This window comes from Gekko japonicus, unplaced genomic scaffold (assembly GCF_001447785.1).
Source record: "Gekko japonicus isolate JY-2015 unplaced genomic scaffold, Gekko_japonicus_V1.1 scaffold151, whole genome shotgun sequence".
NCBI classification, from domain to species: domain Eukaryota; kingdom Metazoa; phylum Chordata; class Lepidosauria; order Squamata; family Gekkonidae; genus Gekko; species Gekko japonicus.
The window spans coordinates 1,134,118-1,154,672 of record NW_015174277.1 but is presented as its reverse complement, the minus strand read 5'-3'; the positions used below and the strand labels follow the sequence as shown (position 1 = coordinate 1,154,672).

The window sequence follows — 20,555 nt, the reverse complement described above, 5'->3', positions numbered from 1 at the left end:
AAACTGTAAGCTGTTATTAATGGAAAATGTCCAGTTATTGAGACTCTCGATTCCAAACATTTCCAGACTGTTTCCTCCAGCCATGAAAGCTAGAGACTTGAAATAAAGTTGAGGTAGGCCCCATCTCTAAAATGACAGGGGAGAAGAACAAGTTTCTGCTTGTGTTCTTTGATGTGTCTGGCCATATCCTTTACTTGGAGTCTTAGGAAGTGATGAAAGGATGAATACCCCCAATGGTTAATCTAAAATTGCTTGCAATTTGTGAGCATTCCTGTAAGTCTCTCAAAATTGTCAATGAGCTTTTGCAAATTTTCTGAATGGTTGCAAAATATGTTTAGGAATATGAACACACATAGAGATCAGACATGTGTGGAAGGAGAGGAAGGCCAGAAGAGAGGGAGAGACAGAAGGACTCTCTTACTGGCTGACTGTCTGCTAGCTGGCACAAAGTACAGAGGGGAATGAGAAGAAGGATGGAGGGGGTAAGGGCGTCATAATGATCTTTCTGAATTATTCCAGGTCGGTAATTGCCACTGGCAAATAGCCTGGATTTGAGCCAAACTGGGTTGGAAGGGGAGGAGTGTGATATCCTGTCCTGGGTCACGATGAGTTCATTAAGCTACTTCTTGTCCGATCAGCTAAGTGGCATTATATTTTCATAGAATGACCAGCATTAGCCCCATTCCCAAAATACCATGAGCTTAAAAGTGACTGGTAAAGTTATGATGAGCTTCGTTAATGTTACCTTTTCAGATAATTTGTGGCACAGGACTTTCAGCAGAGGGATTGACACTCAGAGCCTTGAAGGAAGATGATTACAAAGCGGTCTTTATTGGAATTGGTAGGAATTCATCATTCTTCTCTGTACTTGGTTTTACTGAAAGTATTGTATGTATGATTAATGCTGCAATAAACGGGCTGTGTTTCTGTCTCTCTGCAAGAGACCTTTGAATGCTTCCAGTGTGCAAGTGATATGGTTAGAGTATAAGGGGTTTTCGCCACCCTCCAACTAGTTTTAATGTGACCTTATCTGGAAATGACTGCTTTTCCCAATATATAATTATGCCTATTACCTACATGAAATATTTCGTTGAGGCTGTGGAACTATGAATGGTGTTGGCCACAGAAATAGCTGCTGTGTTACATTAGGAACAGAGTTAATAAAACCCAAATCAATATGTTCTAGCACAATTATCAAATTTCTAAGGAGCACTTTATTTAATAGATGGCACTAATTTAGTCAAGATCTCAATATGATCATTAAATCACTAAAATCTTTTGAGACCTTACTTAAGCTAAATTTATGTCAGCAGATTACTGGATCAACATATCATTATCTTTTTTTAATGGACAGTTTTGTTTTGTTTTTTACTTTAGCCCCTTCACAAATTTTTACTATAATGAGATGGATTGTTGGGATGTATATATTTATCTACAATGTTAATTTCAACTCCTATAGCCCAATGATTATCTTGTTGTGATCTGCTTGTATACATTTTAGTAGCATGTTGTTAAGCCCTGATTCCTATATATGTGTGCACTTAAAAAGCCTTAGGCATATAGTTAGCTTTCCTATGTTAGATCGTTTAACTCTTGACTGGAGGTACACCTCAGTAATGTTTTAGGCTTGTTAAGCGTATAGTACACAAGTGAATACTATTAGAGAATCTCTCCTTCCATTTTAAGCTTTCATCAAAGCAGAACTATTGTAATCTAGACATTAACTAAATCAACATACCATTATATTACCTATCATTGTTATGTAGATAATTAAAGGGGAGCAGTTATGTGAGTCTATAAAAGTATCTTACCCCAAAACATGCAGATCACAGCCAAGGAGCCCCTTCTGAGAAGAAGCTCTTGATCAATTCAGCTCCTCATATTTATAGGCTTTTAACATCATCTCCTAACAATAGCTAGCTGTCGCACTTGATAAGTGCACACATTCTTGGCTGTCTTCTAATTTCAAAGACCATATAAGGTTATTTATACTTTAAATGTCTTCTTAAAAAATATATAACACCGTTAGTTCATTCTTGATGCTTTTTATCTTAACAAAGTCTGTTCAAAAGCAGTGATTTACAAGTTTCACATACATATTTTAATCATATCTTCACTTCTGTGAAGTTGGATATTCTAAGATGTGTCTGCACCTGGACCTCAACAAATTATACCTATTGATAATGTGTTAGACAGCTTCAGATTTTCACAAGGCTATGTAATTGTGGTACTACTTTGTTTCTTTTCCTTCTCCAAGGTTACTCTATTCTGGGTCTCTAAGCCCCCTTCTTGACATGCTTTAGCTGGGAGCCTAGACTGGCTTTGTTTCTATCCATAGAGACATTTTCTGTGATTGGGGAGGGGGTGTCCAGCAACAGTTCCCTTGTATTTCTGGCCATATCTGTGACAATGGCTGCACAGGTGCTTCTTAAAGCTTTGATTCAGCAGTCTAGTTTAAAGACCTGATTCTGTCTACAAGTATCAAACCTGACTTGAGCGGAAGAGGCATAACAATGTTGTAAATAAATAATAGGAATTAGTTATGTTTCTCCAAAAGTACGTATGTTCTACATTGCATCGACCGCTTCTTTTATGCATTCACTTTCTATGAAGACAGGCTGAATGGGTATACCTGAACTTCCAAAAGTTCCTGCCTTACCTCACAAGCGCTCCTTTCAACTTATTTCCGAACCACTTCTGTTGCTCAGAGTTAAGTTCCCAGCGTGCATTCATACAATATTGCTATCACATTTGCAGCCAAGAGAAATTTAATAATTAGAGTGTCCCCATGAGAAGTCCCTGATGAGGTATACATTCAGGTGCCTCCCTTAAATTCTCACTGCCTATGTGGTTTTGAATCCACTTCTCCATGGTGCTTAATTAGTTACTTCCTGTTCATTTGTGGTGCCCTGGCATACCTGAATGTATTCCTGATCAGCTCCTTATTTATGGAGAGTAGAAGACTTTAATTACCACATTTCTCTTGGCTGCAAAGCATGCTCATTAATTTGCTTTTTATGATAGTAATGTCATAATTTCATGACTGAGAACATACTTTAAAAAAAGAGGTTAATACTCGATTATATTTGCAGCAGAGAAAAAGTAGTAATTAAAGCCCCATTCCTCCCTTGCCCCAATAATGGATTGATTGATTGATTGATTGATTGGGATACTTATGCATAGTGTCGCTGTTAAAAAATAAATACTAAGGCAGCTCAACAATATTAAAATACATACAAACAATAAATGGGTTGCAAATAATAGAGGATGCTCTTTGGCTCCAAATGGCAGAGCAATCCAAAGCAGAGGATTCAGTAGATTTAGGACTGTACTGGGAGTATGCAAGTGTTTGGCTGGATTTGTCCCACAATTTTTTAAAGGACACATTTAGCATTCTTCACCAAGCTGTGCCATCAAATGCCTTTCTGAGTAGATGCAGTTGTATTTCTATCAACACACTTTGGGTTGCAATCTTGTTATGCTGCAAACATTTTGCCAGGCACTGGAAATGATGCCTCTCCAAGTGAAATGAGTGCTTATCTGTGAAAGAATGTGAATGTGCAACCAAATCCCTCCCCAGCATACACTAGGCAGATTGAGAATGCACAGCCAAGAGTGGTATGAGACTTAATGCTCTTTATTGATCTAGACGTTGCCTAAGTGAACATAATAAGAAACAAGTTGCCCAACTGTTCTTTTTTTCCTATTATTGATTACAAGAGTGGTAATTCTTAGTACAGCAACAACTGTTGTTCTCCATCTGGGTATTCAGAATAATAAGCTTTGCAGGTTCATTCTCTCATGTGATTATACTACAGACCATTGTGATTTATATAATCCTAAATCCTCTCATTGTTTGAGGCCTTTCACGCATAGGAATTTCCATGGGGTCATATTTCTTGATAATTGTACATGAGGCAATGTGCCAGGTTACCATCCCTCTTGATTTAATCCATCTGACAAACCATGTACCCTTCATTCTTCTTCTCACCCTTGGCTCAGGGAAAAAAACCAAACCAGAAGTTAGCGAGGAATGCATAAAGAGCTTGGGATGGGGGGAGGTTGCTACAACTGAGAGCTACGCTAAATTGCTGGTGGTGTTTTCAAGCTTTTGAGATAACCCAGCTAGGTACATCCAGGACTTTGGAAGGTGTAAGTAGAAAGAAAAATGTCTTTATAAGGATAGCTATGCTAGATCAGAGCAACAGTCCATCTTGTCTAGCATTCTGTTTCACAGAGTGGCCAACCCTCAGGCACCCTAGAAGCAGGGCACAAAGACCAAAGCCCCTGTTGTAGCACCTACCACCACTGGACTTTGGAGGGCTACTGGCAACAGGCAACCAGAAATGGTGAGTGAAATCTTGTGTGAACGAGGAGTCTCATGAGGGTTCACAAACTGGCATGCATGGTGTTTTCAAAGAGGCTTGGAAGAAATATGAGGTAAGAGGAAAGATCTCCTTCAGCACCTCAGTGGTGGGAGCAGGTAAATAGTCTGGCAGCTGGCTGGGAGCAACAACATGCAGGAAAGGAGATTGCCACCATCCCTGCCACCTTATGTCACTGCCTCGGGTTGCCTCATTTATAGAGCCAGCCCCGCCAGTTGAGCAGTTGTTATGGTATGCGGCCTCCTAAAGATGTATGACTGCAGTCCTACACACAGGTGCTGAAATGCCATTTAAATTACAGGGATCAACAGGCAAAATCTATGGGCTGTTGCAGGCAAACTTGTTTAATGAGCTCTTGTAGGCAAGAGTGAGCTTCCTTACTGGTTTCATGTGTGGCTTGGTGCCGATTTTGAGTGTTTTCCTTTCTTCTGCTGCTAGATTGAGTTGATGTAGGCAGAACATTAAGTGAGTGGATTCCTTATTTAAAGATAAGGAAGAAGGCAAATTCAATTTACTTTCCACTTCAGTCAGCCACACAATGCCACTCTTATTAATCTTTTGCATCCTGTGGTTTTCTGGGTAAGATCTGGAAAAGGAATTTTTCCCCCTGAATTGAAATTAGCCAGTTCTTTGCAGTAAGTTTGGAATCTGGTTTTAGGATGTGTAAAAGCAGGTGTCGGATTTCCAGCTGTTGGTGAATGAAGGAAGGATCCTGCTGAGGCTCCGTAAGCCACCAAAAGTAAATCCACGTATAGGATTTATGCTAATGAAGTATACATTTTTGCTGTAGGTTCTACACTGTCCCCCTCCCTAGTCCCTTCTTCTAAAATGACCTCCCCACCAGGAGAGACAGGTGCATTCTGGGACTCTGGCGTTCATAAATATGGAACTAAAATGTACAGAATAAATCTGCAGCTGTGAGTAGAGAATAATCTGTTGTGGAGTTGGGGAGGGCTCTTTCTTTCTTTCTTTCTTTCTTTCTTTCTTTCTTTCTTTCTTTCTTTCTTTCTTTCTTTCTTTCCAGTGAGAAACCCAACAAATGGTGGGGAGTCGTATGGAAAAGTGGCTATAACAATGAAAGGAGCTAAGAGGGTAGAGCAGCTTCATCTTCCCTTGCCAATTGGTTTCCATATCTTTATATCTAATAGTGAAGTATGACCTCATCTGTGGAAATCTAAATCTGTGGATTGAGGTCACAGAGAAAGAAAGCAGATTTTCCTGCAAACTTGTGAGATTGCTCAAGTTTGCAGAAAAATTGGAAACCCTGGGCAAAATGTAAGGGGGGGGTGTTAAAAACAGAGTTAAACAGTTAAAACAGAGGAGTGTTTGTCTGGGTGTGTGCACATAGTGCACCTCTGCTGAAGTCACCTCCACCACCATCTTCCCCCCCCCATCTGAAGTGAAGGGGGGGAAGCAGTTCACCACGATAGTACATCAGAGGTTGAAAGCCAAGCACTAACTGGGTCAGGAACAGAAGAGGCAGCCTTGCCAATTCTTCCTCCTTCTCCCCAACAGGCATGCATTGAGCTGAAATGCTGACACAGACAGCAACAAGAATGACCTCCTTGAGGAGGATGGTCTACAGAATGGTAGGCAGGCAGGCAGATCACCAAGGTGGGGGCAGGGCAGTTAGGCAAAGCAGCAAAGGGAGGGAGAAGGGAGGAAAAATAAAAATCAGTCATACATGTAAAAAAAATCTCCAATACAATAGAGCTTGGTTAAAAAAAATAAAAAAAAATTCTGAAATAAAACCCAGAATTTTTCACCATTAAGATCAGCAAGAAGCCTCTCTTTTTTTGGGGGGGGAGAACTTTTCATGCAGGACTGTAGGCACTGGTTTGGCTCAAGCCCTCAAAGAATGTGTTCCACAGAACTGAACCAGCAAGACAAAAGGCCCAACGGAGACAAAGAAGCGAGGGGGACTGATAGCCAGTCTGGCATGGTGAGCAAATGCAAGCTGGTGCCTGGGCTCATTGAGAAAAACAACCCCCCCCCCAAAAAAAAAACCATTGACAAGAGGATGCTTCCAGGACATGTATTAAACCTGGTATCATACTGGATAAGAGAGATTACCAGTAATCTAACAAAAGCATCACAGTAATGATGCTTTAATTGGCCCAGATGAAATTCCACTGATGTAGTGGTGGCAAATAAGAAAGCCTTCTTTGCTGCCATCACCACTATTGTGTATACTTTCAAATGGGCTTTATGCTGTGCTATATCTGATTTGACAGGCCATCTACCGATGATGTCCTTATGATCTCCCTCCTTTTCAGATCTTCCAGTTCTCTCAGGAGCTCATTGGAATGGGAGGAGAGGATTGCAGGGAGTGCCTCTGTCCAGTGTCCTTCAGCATTTTAGGGCCTTCCAAGAAGCTCCACAGAATGGCTATTCCCTAGGTTCGGTACATGCCTTCTTTTCCTCCCAGCTCAATAGGAGTAAAAAACAGGCCATGGATTGTATCTAGAGGGTAAGCTATTCACATCCAGTTGCATGGCCTAAGCAATTTTCTCTCTGCCATTTCAAACAGAACCCCCTGCCACCACCAGTTGGTTTACAGTTTGTAGTGGCGTGCTATGTAGATACAGCCACTACAATGCATTTATAAGTTTCACATGGTGGCTGTATTAAAGTGTACCTGCAGAGTGCAGGGGGTTGGACGAGATGACCTGCAAGGTCCCTTCCAACTCTTAACATTCTATGATTCTACCAGCTGCAAGTCAAATAAGCCTATCTGCTCAGGGAAGCACATGCTTTTTATATACATTAGGTTGAAAGTTTGTAAGATGTTTAATTCTTCTTGATTAGTTTTATTTTTTTAAAAAAAAATCAAAAATAAGTTTTAGAACTGTTGATAGGTAGATACTGAGTTTCAGAATGCCATCTGTAGTTATTCACTTGAAGAGTAAATTGGTCTGCGGCATCCCCCCAACGAGCAGTCGACCTTCCTCTCCGGCTGGCTCTTCCTTGCTTCCCAGCCAACCTCTGCAGCCATGTGGCATGCCTCGGAGTGTGAGAGCAACAGGGACCAAACCCAAGTCATCCGATGACAAAAAGATGGTGAGCAGGGGCAGCGTGGCACCCTAAGTAGTGACCAGGGTGCTCCCATCCCCAGGACCCGCTGATAGGGCCAGCATCGCGTTGGGCAGGTCTCAGCTTCCTGCACTAACTGCTGGCCCACTCCCTCTGCCTGCCAAGGACTGCCACAGCTGCCCTTGCTCTCTCCCCTCCCTACAGCACCATAAACAGGACCCTGGGTGACTCTGGGCCCCAGCTTTTTATATATGTTAGGTTGAAAGTTTGTAAGATGTTTAATTCTTCTTCATTAGTTTAATTTAAAAAAAAAATGAAAAATAAGTTTTAGAACCATGGATAGGTAGTTGTTGATTTTCAGAATGACATTTGTAGGTATTCACTGGTAGCTACATGTGCCTCGCGTCTAATTGCTATCATTTTAATGCCTCAGTTATGCTCAGGAAAATGGCACAAACTTTAGAAGCTGATCATTAAGGTGTGGATGTAGGAGAGGAGAGGGGTTGGATAAAATTAGGAGCAAATTTCAACCTTCCACAATGATGGAAAAATTGCTACAGAGACCTGAAGAACTGAGTAAAAATGACATTCCTTAAATTGACATTCCTTATATAGCTAAGGTATGACCAATTACAGCTAGCTACTGCTTTAATATAACAAATTTAGGAATATTCTTCTGCCTCTTCAGAAACAGAGGGATCATTGAGGTTAAATCCATCTGCCTAGAGCCCTCTGTGTCTGTATGTCATAATAACTAATAGTGGGAGACATCAGCCTTGAAGTTAATTGGGATTATTTCCTTTACTCAGAAAGGAAATCCTTTTTTTATTAATTTAAAAGACAAAATTAGGTAATTAATAGTGTGGTCCTAAACTGGGCTACTCAGAATTCCACACAGATTTACTTAACAGGTTTTACTCCCAGTAACAATGTTCTTTGCACTGTAGGCCTCGCACAAACTTCTGTCTTCACTATATCTTTTGGTTGTTTCAACATGTCTCTGAACCTCCTCTGTGAATAAAATATGTAGGAACAGCTATGCTTCAGGTTCTGTCTACATGTAGGAAGAAACCAAGGAAGGAGCAGGTTGTTCTCAGTTGTGGCACCATAGCTTTATGATGGTCTCCCCAAATCTGACTCAACCTTGCAGTAGCTTAGAAGACAGATTTAAATGTATTTGTTTAGACAGGAATTTCATGGAGTTCCTGATTAATGATCAGTTCCATTTGATTGTTTGTACGGTTGTAAGCACCATTGGGTTTTGTTGCTTTAAATGCAGTGGTTTAGATGCAGTAGTGCTGGTTGGTGCAACAGCAGTTCCTCTGATGGAATGGCCTTTTTTTCTGCTGCCACATCTTGTTCCTTCAGGTCTTCTTTCCCAAAGGAGCATTATTTTAGGGAACAAAAAAGACTGCAGAGAGCCAGGGAAATGTGGGGAGGCTGCTGTTCTCTAGCGTAACCGCTTGCACTGCTCAGGATCCAAACCCATGTTCTAATTTAGGTTTTTATGTTTTATTCTTTTTTGCTGACTCAGACCTTTTTGTGAAGAAAAAGTAGGTTGCCAAATTTGATTGGACGAGGGGGTTCATGTGTTAAAGTGAATGAAGCTGCCTGGTCTGAAGACAATTGCTCTATGACTATGGTTTACTTCTGGCTTCAGGAAACCATTTCTGCATTGATTAATTTGCCAGAGAACCACAGTACATAGCCAAATGTTCTGGATCACGTTCTAGTAGTGTTCTCAGGTCAGGCAGCAGTTGGCCTCATCTTCTACCTGGTCTACAGATGGAACACATTCAACCATTTTCTGCAGCTGACCATTGCTGGGGAAGATCAGTAGTGAAAGACAAGCTAAAGCAGTATGTGATGGACTGTTCTATGAAAACTCATAAGTGCTGTATAAATATGTGACAGACTCTGAAAAGTTAATGCCAGAGAGCCTTTGCATGACAGGCTGCTCAAAAAGATTTGATTGTTTAGCATCAGTTGAGAAGAAAGAGTTGGGAACTGACTGCTAAAGGGAATTCAGTTTAGCATTGAATTAAGACTGGGGAAGTTGGCAATAAGGAGTGGGAGAATTGCTGAAGACCCCCATTTGAGCCAGAAAAGGGACAGATCTTCTAGTTTAGAGAAGTAATAACCTGCCCAGTTGAAAAAGGAGAGAGCTCTGAAGAGTTTAGTGATCCCTGGTTTGTGTAGAAAAGGATTTTGGGTACTTCGTATTGTATCTCTTCCTTCTGAAACCTGAAGAGTCAGTTAAACTCAAGAACTTATACTGGAATGTCTAGCAGACACTGAAAATACAGCCTCTCATCTCCAAGCTTTTAAGACTTTGTGAAAAGCTTAAAACTCTTACTTGCTGGAAACATATTATCTGGAGTTTGTGAAATTACTAAGTTACTTCAGAGTTATTCTTGATTCACCTCAGATATTTTATCCCTGACTAGGGGTGGGCACGAACCAGGAAAATGGAGTCTCAGAGTGGCTTACAATTGCCTTCCTTTCCTCTCCCCATAACAGGCACTTTGTGAGGTAGGTAGGGCTGAGAGAGCTCTGAGAGAACTGCTTTTGCGAGAACAGCTCTGAGAGAACTGTGACTGACCCACGGTCACCCAGCTGGCTTCATGTGGAAGAGTGGGGAATCAAACCCAGTTCTCCATATTAGAGTCCACTGCTCTTAACCACTACACCAAACTGGCTTTCAGTTTGGACAGTATCATCAGCACACTATAGGACAGTATCATCAGGACAGAGCAAAACTGCAGTATTGCAATTGGCCAGACAAGGTGGGTGACAAGACTCATTAAAATGAGTTGGAAACATCAGACTGAAAACTAATGATATGTAATCTAAAGTGATCACTATGGAGACTTACAAGTAAAGAGGATTCTTTGGCCTGTGATTGATTCAGGTGTTCTTCAGGTGGAGGGAGGTGTCATCAGCAGTAGAATATGTGAATATATGTTGATCAACTATATGGAAAGAAATATTGTTCATATCTTGATTGCCATGAGAGATCATATGGAAGATTTTTTTTGTAAAACATTCTCTATATGTTAGCCGCAACACAACTAATACAACTCTATAACCCTTCTCCATCTGAAGAATGGGTACAAATAGAAGGTGCATACTCAGCTCCCCTTCCACTTAGGGGAAGTATTTGGTCTTCACCCAATAAAAGAACTCCTTCTGTAGCAGCCAATAGAGTTTTAGCTAATACTCTTATGGGATAAACTAAAGAAGAAATTGGCTCCTTCTCCTTCACCCATAGCAAGTGTTTTAAACTATAATTGGTTTCCTCCAGGTTATAACCTCCTTAATTTTAATAAGTGGATAGAATCAGGATTGGACTCTTATAACTCCTGGCTCTTCCAGGGTAAGTTATTACCAAAACAAGAAATAGATTATAAAACAACAACAATCAATATGGTTTCAATTTTTTCAATTAAGAGAGGTAATGACATTGTATTCCAAACATCTAAAGGTCTGTAGGCAACTTACAGAATTTGAAGATTTGCTCCATAAACCCTTACAGACATCAAAGGGTCTTCTTTTGAGAATATATAAAATTATATTGAATTCTCAGTATTCAAAACCCCCTTCATATACACAAATGTGGACTAAAGAGATTCCTAATACCTTGTCCGATGAGGACTGGGATAATATTTGGATCTCCCCCTCTTATAAATCACCAATACATTCTATTCGGATGGAATATTACAAAGTAATAGCGAATTGGTACCTTTGTCCTTCTAAAATTAAATCTGGTCTTAGTCCTCTGTGCTGGAAACACTGCAGACAGATAGGTTCTCCAATACATCTTTGGTGGACATGTCCCAAAATTAAGGTATTTTGGACTCAGGTGTTAGAAGCTATATATACAATAACTAATTTTAAGCCTCCACAATCAATACAATTGTGTTTATTTGATATATGGAGAGATATAAACATACCAAAGCATATTAAGTTGCTCGTTTCTAAATTGATAGTGGTGGGCCATTTAGTTATTGCATCAGGTTGGAAAGATCCTAGAGGTCCTACAATAGAAAAATGGCAAAGGAAAATTTGGGAAATTTGTTTAATGGATAAAATTGTACATAATCCATTTTTTGTGGCATCTCTTAATTCTGCAGACAAGAAGTTGTTTGAGGAAGTATGGTCTCCTGTGAGTGGAAATAAATTTTTACCCAGAAATAATTAATATAGATTGTGGCTTATGCTGTAAAATTTTGACTGTCAATCTTATTCAGGTCATACATTTAGTTATACCCTTGGTATTATACTGGTTATATTTATATTGTGTTGGGTTGTACCTGTGATATGTTTTATGTGATCTTTCTGCCTTGACTATGTTTTAGGAAATTTAGTCAGTTTTTGGTAGTGTTTTTGAGAGTACATATTTTATAATTTTGTATTGTGCTATGAAATACTTATTTCAAGGATTCACTATACTTTCTTAAATGTTTAATAAAAAAATAATTTAAAAATATGTTGTTAGCCGCCCTGAGCCTGCCAAATGGTGGGGAGGGTGGGTTATAAATGTAAATATAAATAAATAAATTCACCTGTGGATTTAAATAAATCTCAGTGTCTCGAAGAAGCTACCTCAATATCCAAAGGGGTTGAGGATGGCTAGTTAGGAGAGGAAGGCGAAGGCTCCATTGGGACTATTAATTATTCTTGATGTTTAAGTTTGTGCGATGGGAATGGCAGAAAGAGATTGCCATGAGACTGGCATTTTGGAATCCACACATTCAAAACAAACAATACCTAAGCATACACCATAACTGAAAAAAAATCACTGTGTATTAACACTAGGGCTGCCAAGTGGGGGCGGGGGGCGGGGAAACTCCCGCTTTGGAGGCCCGATTTCCGCCGTGGCGGAATCGGGCCCCGGGGGGAACCCCGCCCCGGCGTGCGCATCACCAGGAAGTGACGTGGGCACGCCGGGCACACTGGGGGCAGGGCCACGGCCATACAAGGGAAAACTCTATGGTTTTCCCTTGTATGGCTGTGGCCCCTCCCCCAGCATGCCTGGCGTCCTTCCGTCACTTCCATGTGACAAGCGTGCGGCACGCACACGCACAGGACACCGGCCGGGAGCCCCCCGCTCCCGGCCAGCAGTACACTTGGCAACCCTAATTAACACAGTTAAAAATAACATACAGAAATAAAGAACACCTTGCATGTAGAACAGACATACAGAACAGAATATAAAACAGCCATGCATGCAGAGCAGATAAACATTTTAACAGTAAGTCTTCCATAAAATGCATGACACAACAAATCTTGCATGCAGAGCCGAAGGCTTGCATGCAAGCCAAAGACAGGAATCTGAATGTAATCCTGTTTCATTTTACCGTTCTTCAGTTTCTTAAATGAATATATAAATACATGTACCACCCTGTATAAAGATCTTCAGTTGAAAAGCTTCATATACAATTCAATAAATCATAAATTGTGGAATCCCCAAGTTCCCTGTATGCTTGTATGATCAACATTGAGGTTTTTAACCTAACAGCACCAGCAGGTTCCCAACAAAAGAAGGCCACATCTTGTCTTCACAAGTGCTGAAAACATTTACAAGAGTTTTGCTGAAAGAAAATTTGCAACACTGGAATTTCCTTTTGCCCAAATCAAACTTTCTAAAAATTATTTGGGGTGTAGGTAGTATAAGTGAAAGCCTTTGTTATAAATCTCTATCTGTAGTTACCTTAGCTTGGTTTGGCTGTTTTGTGATTTCTTTATTCATAGCATCATAAATGGGATTATATGGGCAGATTTAAATTCAGAAATTATACTTATTTGGCTCTGTCGGCGATGTTGATGATTGTGTTTGCTTTCTAGAGATCAAAGAAAGACGATCCCAAGGTATTGAAGCTGAATTTACACAATTATTGTTTGTTTTTATATATCTTTGGTGGTACCAAACTTTGAGACCATCTGTTGGTTCTGTTTCTTCATTTGCTTCTCAGTTCTGTAAAGTTCTAAACCAAAGCAGAATGACTTTAAAATGTTAAGTATTAATGATTATACACACGTGAAAAATATCCTTCCTTTGTGTTCCATTCTGGAATTATTTTGTAATATGATTATGGAATTTAGCCAACCTGCAGTGGGAGGGCTCTTTGAATTTTTCAAGATCCTAGGAAAAGAATCCTTGTGCCAGACAATTTCTATCACACGAACAAATTTTCAGAAAACAGTGCAGTATTGTAAGCTGCATATTCTTCGCTATGCTGGCCAAGTAGATTCACCTTGAGCACACTAACTTCATGTGGGAGGATGGAATAAATGATTTTCCTTTTTCTTTATCCTGAGTGTAAGTGTTAACATAACAAAATATATGATACTTGTTTTTACATCCTCCCTGCACCTCCAGTCCTCACTTAGGAAATATTCTTACCAAATTCTTTTTTTTAAAAAAATTCCAAATTGATGATTTATGTTCAGACTTGAAGAACTGAATTATTTCCAAAAATGTGCAGAAGAGTGTTTTATCTGCTGCTATTCTGTATGGAATGTTTTGTCTTACTTTTTTGGGAGGGGAAAGGGCAATGTTTCTTAGCCAATGGAATTACCTGTGATCTGGACTAGAGAGTTGGAATGGTACTTTTATCCCCTTGCTTGTACTTTTGAGATGTAGCCTGCATTCAGAGGAGATGCCTTTGCTGTGTGGCCCTGTCTTAACACATTGTCAGATGCATTTTGGAACATGAAGCTTTAAAACTGTGTCTCCTTCTACATATTTGGGAATATGAAAATGTTTTAAAACTATTTAAAATCCACTCCCCTCGTTGGTTGGTACTTCAGAGTCCCTATACACTACATCAGGGTTCTCCCAACATTCCATCTGTGAGCGTCATGACACTCACCTTTGCTTTCTCTGATATTTACAAAGCTTTTCAGAAAGTGGGTAGGGACATTGTAAGACAGGACTTCTTACCAACTGTCCTCATTTGAATGGAAGTGGATTCGGCTGCAGCCACTAGAACATCAGTAGAGTTTTCCTTAGTCAGGCTTTCCTTCATTTTGTTTTATCCCCCAGTCTCTTTTTCACTCTCCCTTTCCCCTCAGGCTTTCCTTCATTTAGTTTTATCCCCCAGTCTCTTTTTTGATCACTCATCAGGTTTTCCTTTGTTGCTTTTTATTCCTCTTTTGCAATTCATTTTCAAAGCAAGGAAGGAGGTATTGGGTTTGGCTCCACCTCATGTGGCAGCCATTTTCAGTTTGGTTCTGCCTCCTGCAGCAACCATTTTGGGATGATGCTTACCATCACCTCAGAGAATTTCAGAGGACCCCTGAGCTAGATGAACAAATGGATCTGATTCAGTATCAGTCAGTTTATACATGTATATTTTTTACTGTATTTTATGTAGGCTTTGGGTGAAGGAAACATTTTGGGGATGGGGCATAATTACAGTTGTCAAATACTATCCATGGCCAGATGTGTCTGTGTATGATAACAATACAATTTCATATTTTAACAGCACATTGCACTAATTGTCAAGTACATCCCATAACATTTTAATTTAATTAAACTGCAGTGTATTTGACCTCAGTATCAGTTTAGTAAACTGCCTTTTACAAACATAGAAAGGTTTTTCACTTGTGTGTAAAGTGGAAGAGATTGTCTATTCTATTTAAAAAGAGAATCACATTCCCATTGTTCTGATGCTGTGATGGTACACTTATTTTCAGCTAGACTTCATGGGAGGCACTGTGTGCAAACTTTCAGGGTTTTGTTGTAAGTGCACGTCCCGGTCCCGGGACTCCGGCTGCGGCCCCCGCCTCCTGTAATCCCCAGCATCCCCCTCTCCCGGTCAAGAGGACAGAGCAACAGCCCCGGACCCACGAGCAGTTGAGAGACTCACGAAGATTCTCAGCGGGGCGGCACAAGGAAGAAGAGTCGACAGGGAAGATATGGAGTGAAGGGCAGCCAGCTGACTGAGCTCGACCACAAGACCCGGCACTTAGGGAAAGCCATGGGGAAGATGACGGCCTGGAGGTGGAGAAACCTTTGGAAAGGACGCCTGATGCAGCCGGCAACACATGCACCGACACTCCCTCAACAGAGACAGACACCAAGGCTCTTGAAGGGGGGGAGGGCCGGGAAGGCGAGAGGGCTGGCAGGGTCGATGGGCGACGCTGGGAATGGGGCATAAAAGGAGGAGACGCCGAGGGGCCGGGGAGGAGCAGCACAGACTGGCTAAGAAGCACAGTGATTGCTGAGGTGGAGAGAGAGAGAACACACTCAGCTAAGGACACGCCTCTTAGGACCCGGCTGGGTCCGAAGCCATGTACCCTGCCGACAGAGGGACCACCAGTGATGCTAAACCCTGTCCCCTGTTACACTGAGACCTCGTTGACACCCCTCCCTTAACCCAACCCTCGTTCCCAGGACCACCACGCCTGCAGTGGATGCCGAGGCACCACGGTCACGGGCGGGGAAGCAGGGAAGATGGCAAGCGAGCTTGACAGTGCAGTAAAAGTAAGAAATTTCACTGGAATGCCTTAGCTACAAATGTAGATCTGTGGAATCAGCTGAGGCACAATAATTTTCTGTTTGTTGCTTTTGTTAAGAGCAGTGGTTAGTGTGGTGGTTATATGACTATACAAAGTATTGAGACTGGATCTGGGAAAAGGTTTGAATCCCTAATCTGTCATGGAAGCTTACTGGGAGACCTTCATGCTCCTTCAGCCTAGTCTATTTTATAGGGTTGCTTGCTGTTGTGAGAATAGCACATGATTTGGGATAATGAAGATGTGATCACTTTGGGTCCCCATTGGGGAGAAAAGTAGGGTATAAATATCTAAATAAATGTATTGCCACTCTGCCCATCAATGTTGGAAACTTTCCTTCAGTCTGACTTTCTCCAGCTTATGACACTTAGAGCAGAAGGTATGGACCAGGGCCAGGCTGAGATATGGGGCAATAAAGCCAATCTCAGCCAATTAATTTTCAACCTGAGTTTTAACCTTCTTTCTGGAATTCTCATTGCTTAGATTGTTCACAGCTGAGTCTTTGAAAATATAGCCAAGGAGGAATAACGGCATTTTCAGGGAGTAGATGTAGCTGTTTAGTGGATTTTTTTTAAAAAAAAACTTCATAATTTGTGAATTGTTTTCATAGCAGTCTGTTGGGGTTTCTCATCTTCTTTTCCCCCTGAATGTGTGCTGCTCTATTAAATACTTGGGCAGTTGATGCAAATAGTTTTACTTCTTTTGTTCTCTGCTGTGATGTTGCTGAGGTGTTACTCCATCCTCAGCTGTCTGGAGATTTTGTTTGCCATTCAATCCTACTTAATCCTAAATAACCTCTTTTATGAATGCTCAGAACATGTCCCCCCCCCCCATTTTAATGCTATATAATTTCCTGCATTTGGAGGTTAAAGCATTATATTGGATAGAGCAAATCAAATCATTCGCATAAAGATCCTCAGAGTAATTGCACTTGTTCAGTGCTAATTAACATACTATTGGAAACAATAATGTCATCAGATAATCTCATTGATCGTTACCAAATTGCACACCAAAAGAGAAATTAGAAGTCTGAGCATTGGCACACTTTTATTATTATTATTTTAAGTCACAAGATTGATTTTGTTCTCTTATCCCTAAAAAGTAAGTAATCACCTCGTGCCAATTATTATCTTCTGATTAACTATGCAGTGCCACCTGGTGTGCAGATGGGAAGAATATTACATATCAAGGGCTCTGTTCACACCCACCCACATGCATTGAAAACCTATGTGACAAAAAAGTGAACAGATGTTCATTTTGCTTGTGCTACAGAGAGAAATGGGGCCTCTTGCTCCCGATTAATAATCTAAATTTGGAAACTGCTTTCTGCATATGGACATTTATTTTGACCAAAGTCCAGAAGAAGTATTTAGGTACAGAATGAGTATGTATGTATGTATATAATTCATTTTCTCATGCAAATTTTGTTTCCTCACTATTTTTTTCCTTTCCATTCCCTGTCCCATTTTTTTCCCTCCCTACTGAGTTTCTCACCTCCCATAAGGAGAGTGGGAAGGCAACATCACTGGAAATATTTTTTTGCAATCTCTGCCTAAGACGATTCCATTACTTTAATTTTTTTTTAAATGGTGTGATTTCATTACTAACCATACTATTTAGGGCCTAGTTTTTCACAGAGAGAGCATGAGTGAGCAGAGCTGTGGGAAATATATAGAAGGCAACACCTTTGGGGCCCTGTGTGTGTCTTACGCATTGAATTCCCATTACCATCTTTGTTTTACTTCATCACCAAATCAGTTCTTAACACCAGGGTTTGGTAGGAAGCTACAGGGTATAATGCCAGACAGTTTGCCTTCCAAAGCAGCCATTTTCTCCAAGGGAACTAATATCAATAGTCTAGAGATCAGTTGTAATTCCATAAGATCTCCAGGTCCACCTGGAAGTTGGCTACCCTAGGTGAGACTGTTAAAAGATTTAGCAGTAAAATGGATGGAGGCTGAGAAGGGAGGGGGGATCATGATTAGGATTAGGTCAAGTGATGAAAGTTCTGCTCCCCCATATTGAGTTTTAGTTTAGAAAAAAAATGCATCCCATCCCATTAGAGATATAACCACCCATTTTTAGCAAATACAATTTCCACTTACAAATCCAAGTATGATGGGTAAAGGTTTTGGGTTTTTTAATGATCAGCTATGACATGAGGTCCTTCTTTTATGTGCAGAAGAACCCCAAGATAGGTGGGATTTGGGCCATCCTGGCTTTAGATTGGGTCCAGATAAAAAAAAGTTTGAATCTCACTGGCTGGCTTAAAGTTAACTGCTGCCAAACTTTGGCAGGAAAAAGTGGGGAAAAGAGCCAAATCTGCATGGGCACAAAGAGCCTGGGTGAGGCAACATGATTAACAGATTTTAATTAGATTCAGGTGGAGTAGCCATGTTGGTCTGAAGCAGCAGAACAAAATTTGAGTCCAGTGGCACCTTTAAGACCAACAAAGTATTATTCATGGTCGTGGGAATAAAACTTTGTTGGTCTTAAAGGTGCCACTGGACTCAAATGTTATACTTTAATTAGATCAAGATGAGTAGCTGTGTTAGTCTGTCTATAGCAGTAGAAAAGAATCCAGTAGCACCTTAAAGACTAACAGACTTTATGATAGGGTATGAGCTGAAGTAAGCAGTGACTCTTCAAGGTGATACTGGACTCTTTTCTAATACTTTAATTATGTTGAAGTCATCCAGATCTGCATTGACACAAAAGTTTGGGTGAGTTAAGATAGCTCCTGAAACAGGATGGAGCCTAAATTAATTTCACAGTGGAGGGTGGTAAGCAGGGCTTAGTACTGGGTCCGATGCTTTTTAACTTGTTTATTAATGATTTAGAGCTGGGAGCAAGCAGTGAAGTGGCTAAATTTCTATATGACACTAAATTGTTCAGAATGGTGAGAACCAGGAAGGATTGTGAGGCACTCCAAAGGGATCTATCAAGGATGGGTGAGTGGGCATCAGTGTAGCAAATGGAGTTCAATGTGGCCAAGTGCAAAGTGATCCACATTGGGGCCAAAAATCCTAACGATAAATGCATGTTGATGGGGTCCAAACTAGCGGGGACTGACCAAGGGAGAGATCTTGGAGTCATAGCAGATAACTCACTGAAAATGTCGACACAGTGTGTGACTGCAATAAAAAAAGGCCAACACTATGCTGAAGATTATTAGGAAGGGAATTGAAAACAAATCAGCCAGTATCATAATGCCCCTGTATAAATCGATGGCGTGACCTCATTTGGAATACTGTGTGTAATTCTGGTCACCACACCTCAGAAAGGATATGATAGCATTGGAAAATGTGCAGAAAAGGGCACCTGGAATGATAAAAGAGTTGGAACCAGTGTTCCCTCTAAGCTGAATTAGTGTGAGCTAGCTCACAATTTTTTAGCCTCCAGCTCACACATGTTTGTCTTAGCTCAGGAAGGATGGCTCCAGAGCAAATTAATTTATGCAGTAGCCAAATTCCTTGCTCACAACTTCCATAGAAGTCTTAGCATAATACTCAAAATCCACCTGTCCCCATTGACACATATTTAATTTAATTTAAGAATTTAAGAAAAGCCATGCTGGGTCAGGCCAATAGCCCATCTAGTTTAACACTCTTGTGTCATATAGTGGCCAAAACACAGTTACCATCAGGAGGTCCACCGGTGGGGCCAGATTTCATCTGTTAGCCGCAATTCCCACCATTAAATCTGTTTTAAAATAATTTTCTTTGACTTGATCTTTTGGTTTGAGTCTTTTCCATCTAATAATGGACTGCACAATTTAACAAACCATTCTTGAGAACCTTTTTCCCCTTTGCAGATTATTTTATATACTCTTATTCATTTAAGGGTGATAAATATCACTTTGCCTGGATCTAGACTGAATGAAACTTCTTATTTGATTGGCTGGTTTGGTACAGGCTAATTTGTATGGACTTAAGTAGGACCTCAGGTCTATGTAATAACTTTCTCACACAATTGATATGGAGGCTTAAATAAATAGGAAGTCTTCTGACATCTTAAAGTCCAGCAAGTGTTATTCTAGCATATGTATTTGTAATCCAAAAAAGCTTATACTAGAATAATTTGTTATTTAATGTGTCACAATATTCCTCTTTATATAAGCTACAATACACTAAAATGGCTATTCCTTCAGAATTATAGAAAGGTGTTTTTTAAAAAAAAATCAGTGAGGTCAAGAAAAACAATTACAGTCCTGACCTTGTCAGATCTCGGAAGCTCAGAATGGTCTCTGGCAAGTAGTTGGATGGAAGTCCTCCTTGAAATACCAGAGGCAGGAGATGGGGCAGGCTTTATTCAGCTACCTTTCTGAATACCCTCCAGGCCCCCAGTAGGGGTAAGTCACCAGAGGTTGCCATGACTTCCAGGTGCACACACACACACACACACACACACACAAAGAAAAGAAAAACAATTACAAATATTTTCCATTTTCTACAAGTCCATATTCCATGTATTCCTCAGGCTTAATATGTTTTATGCTGCTCCAAACTTGTAATTTTGCGATTATTGATTTAAAACATTTCTATGCCACCTTTTCTCCTATTCTGGCAATGTTGGAGTCTTTCTTACCTGCATTTTTACATGTCAACTGTTTTA

General features: G+C 40.5%; 1 protein-coding gene across 1 annotated transcript in view; it reads left to right on the top strand.

Moving 5' to 3' along the window:
* The window catches only part of LOC107121000 (dihydropyrimidine dehydrogenase [NADP(+)]-like), a 633,529-nt gene that overhangs the window by 285,216 nt on the left and 327,758 nt on the right, over window positions 1-20,555 (top strand). The window contains exon 8 of the mRNA XM_015423794.1: window positions 754-841. Within this exon, the coding sequence (XP_015279280.1) occupies window positions 754-841 (88 nt within the window). The remainder of the gene's footprint in view (window positions 1-753; window positions 842-20,555) is intronic.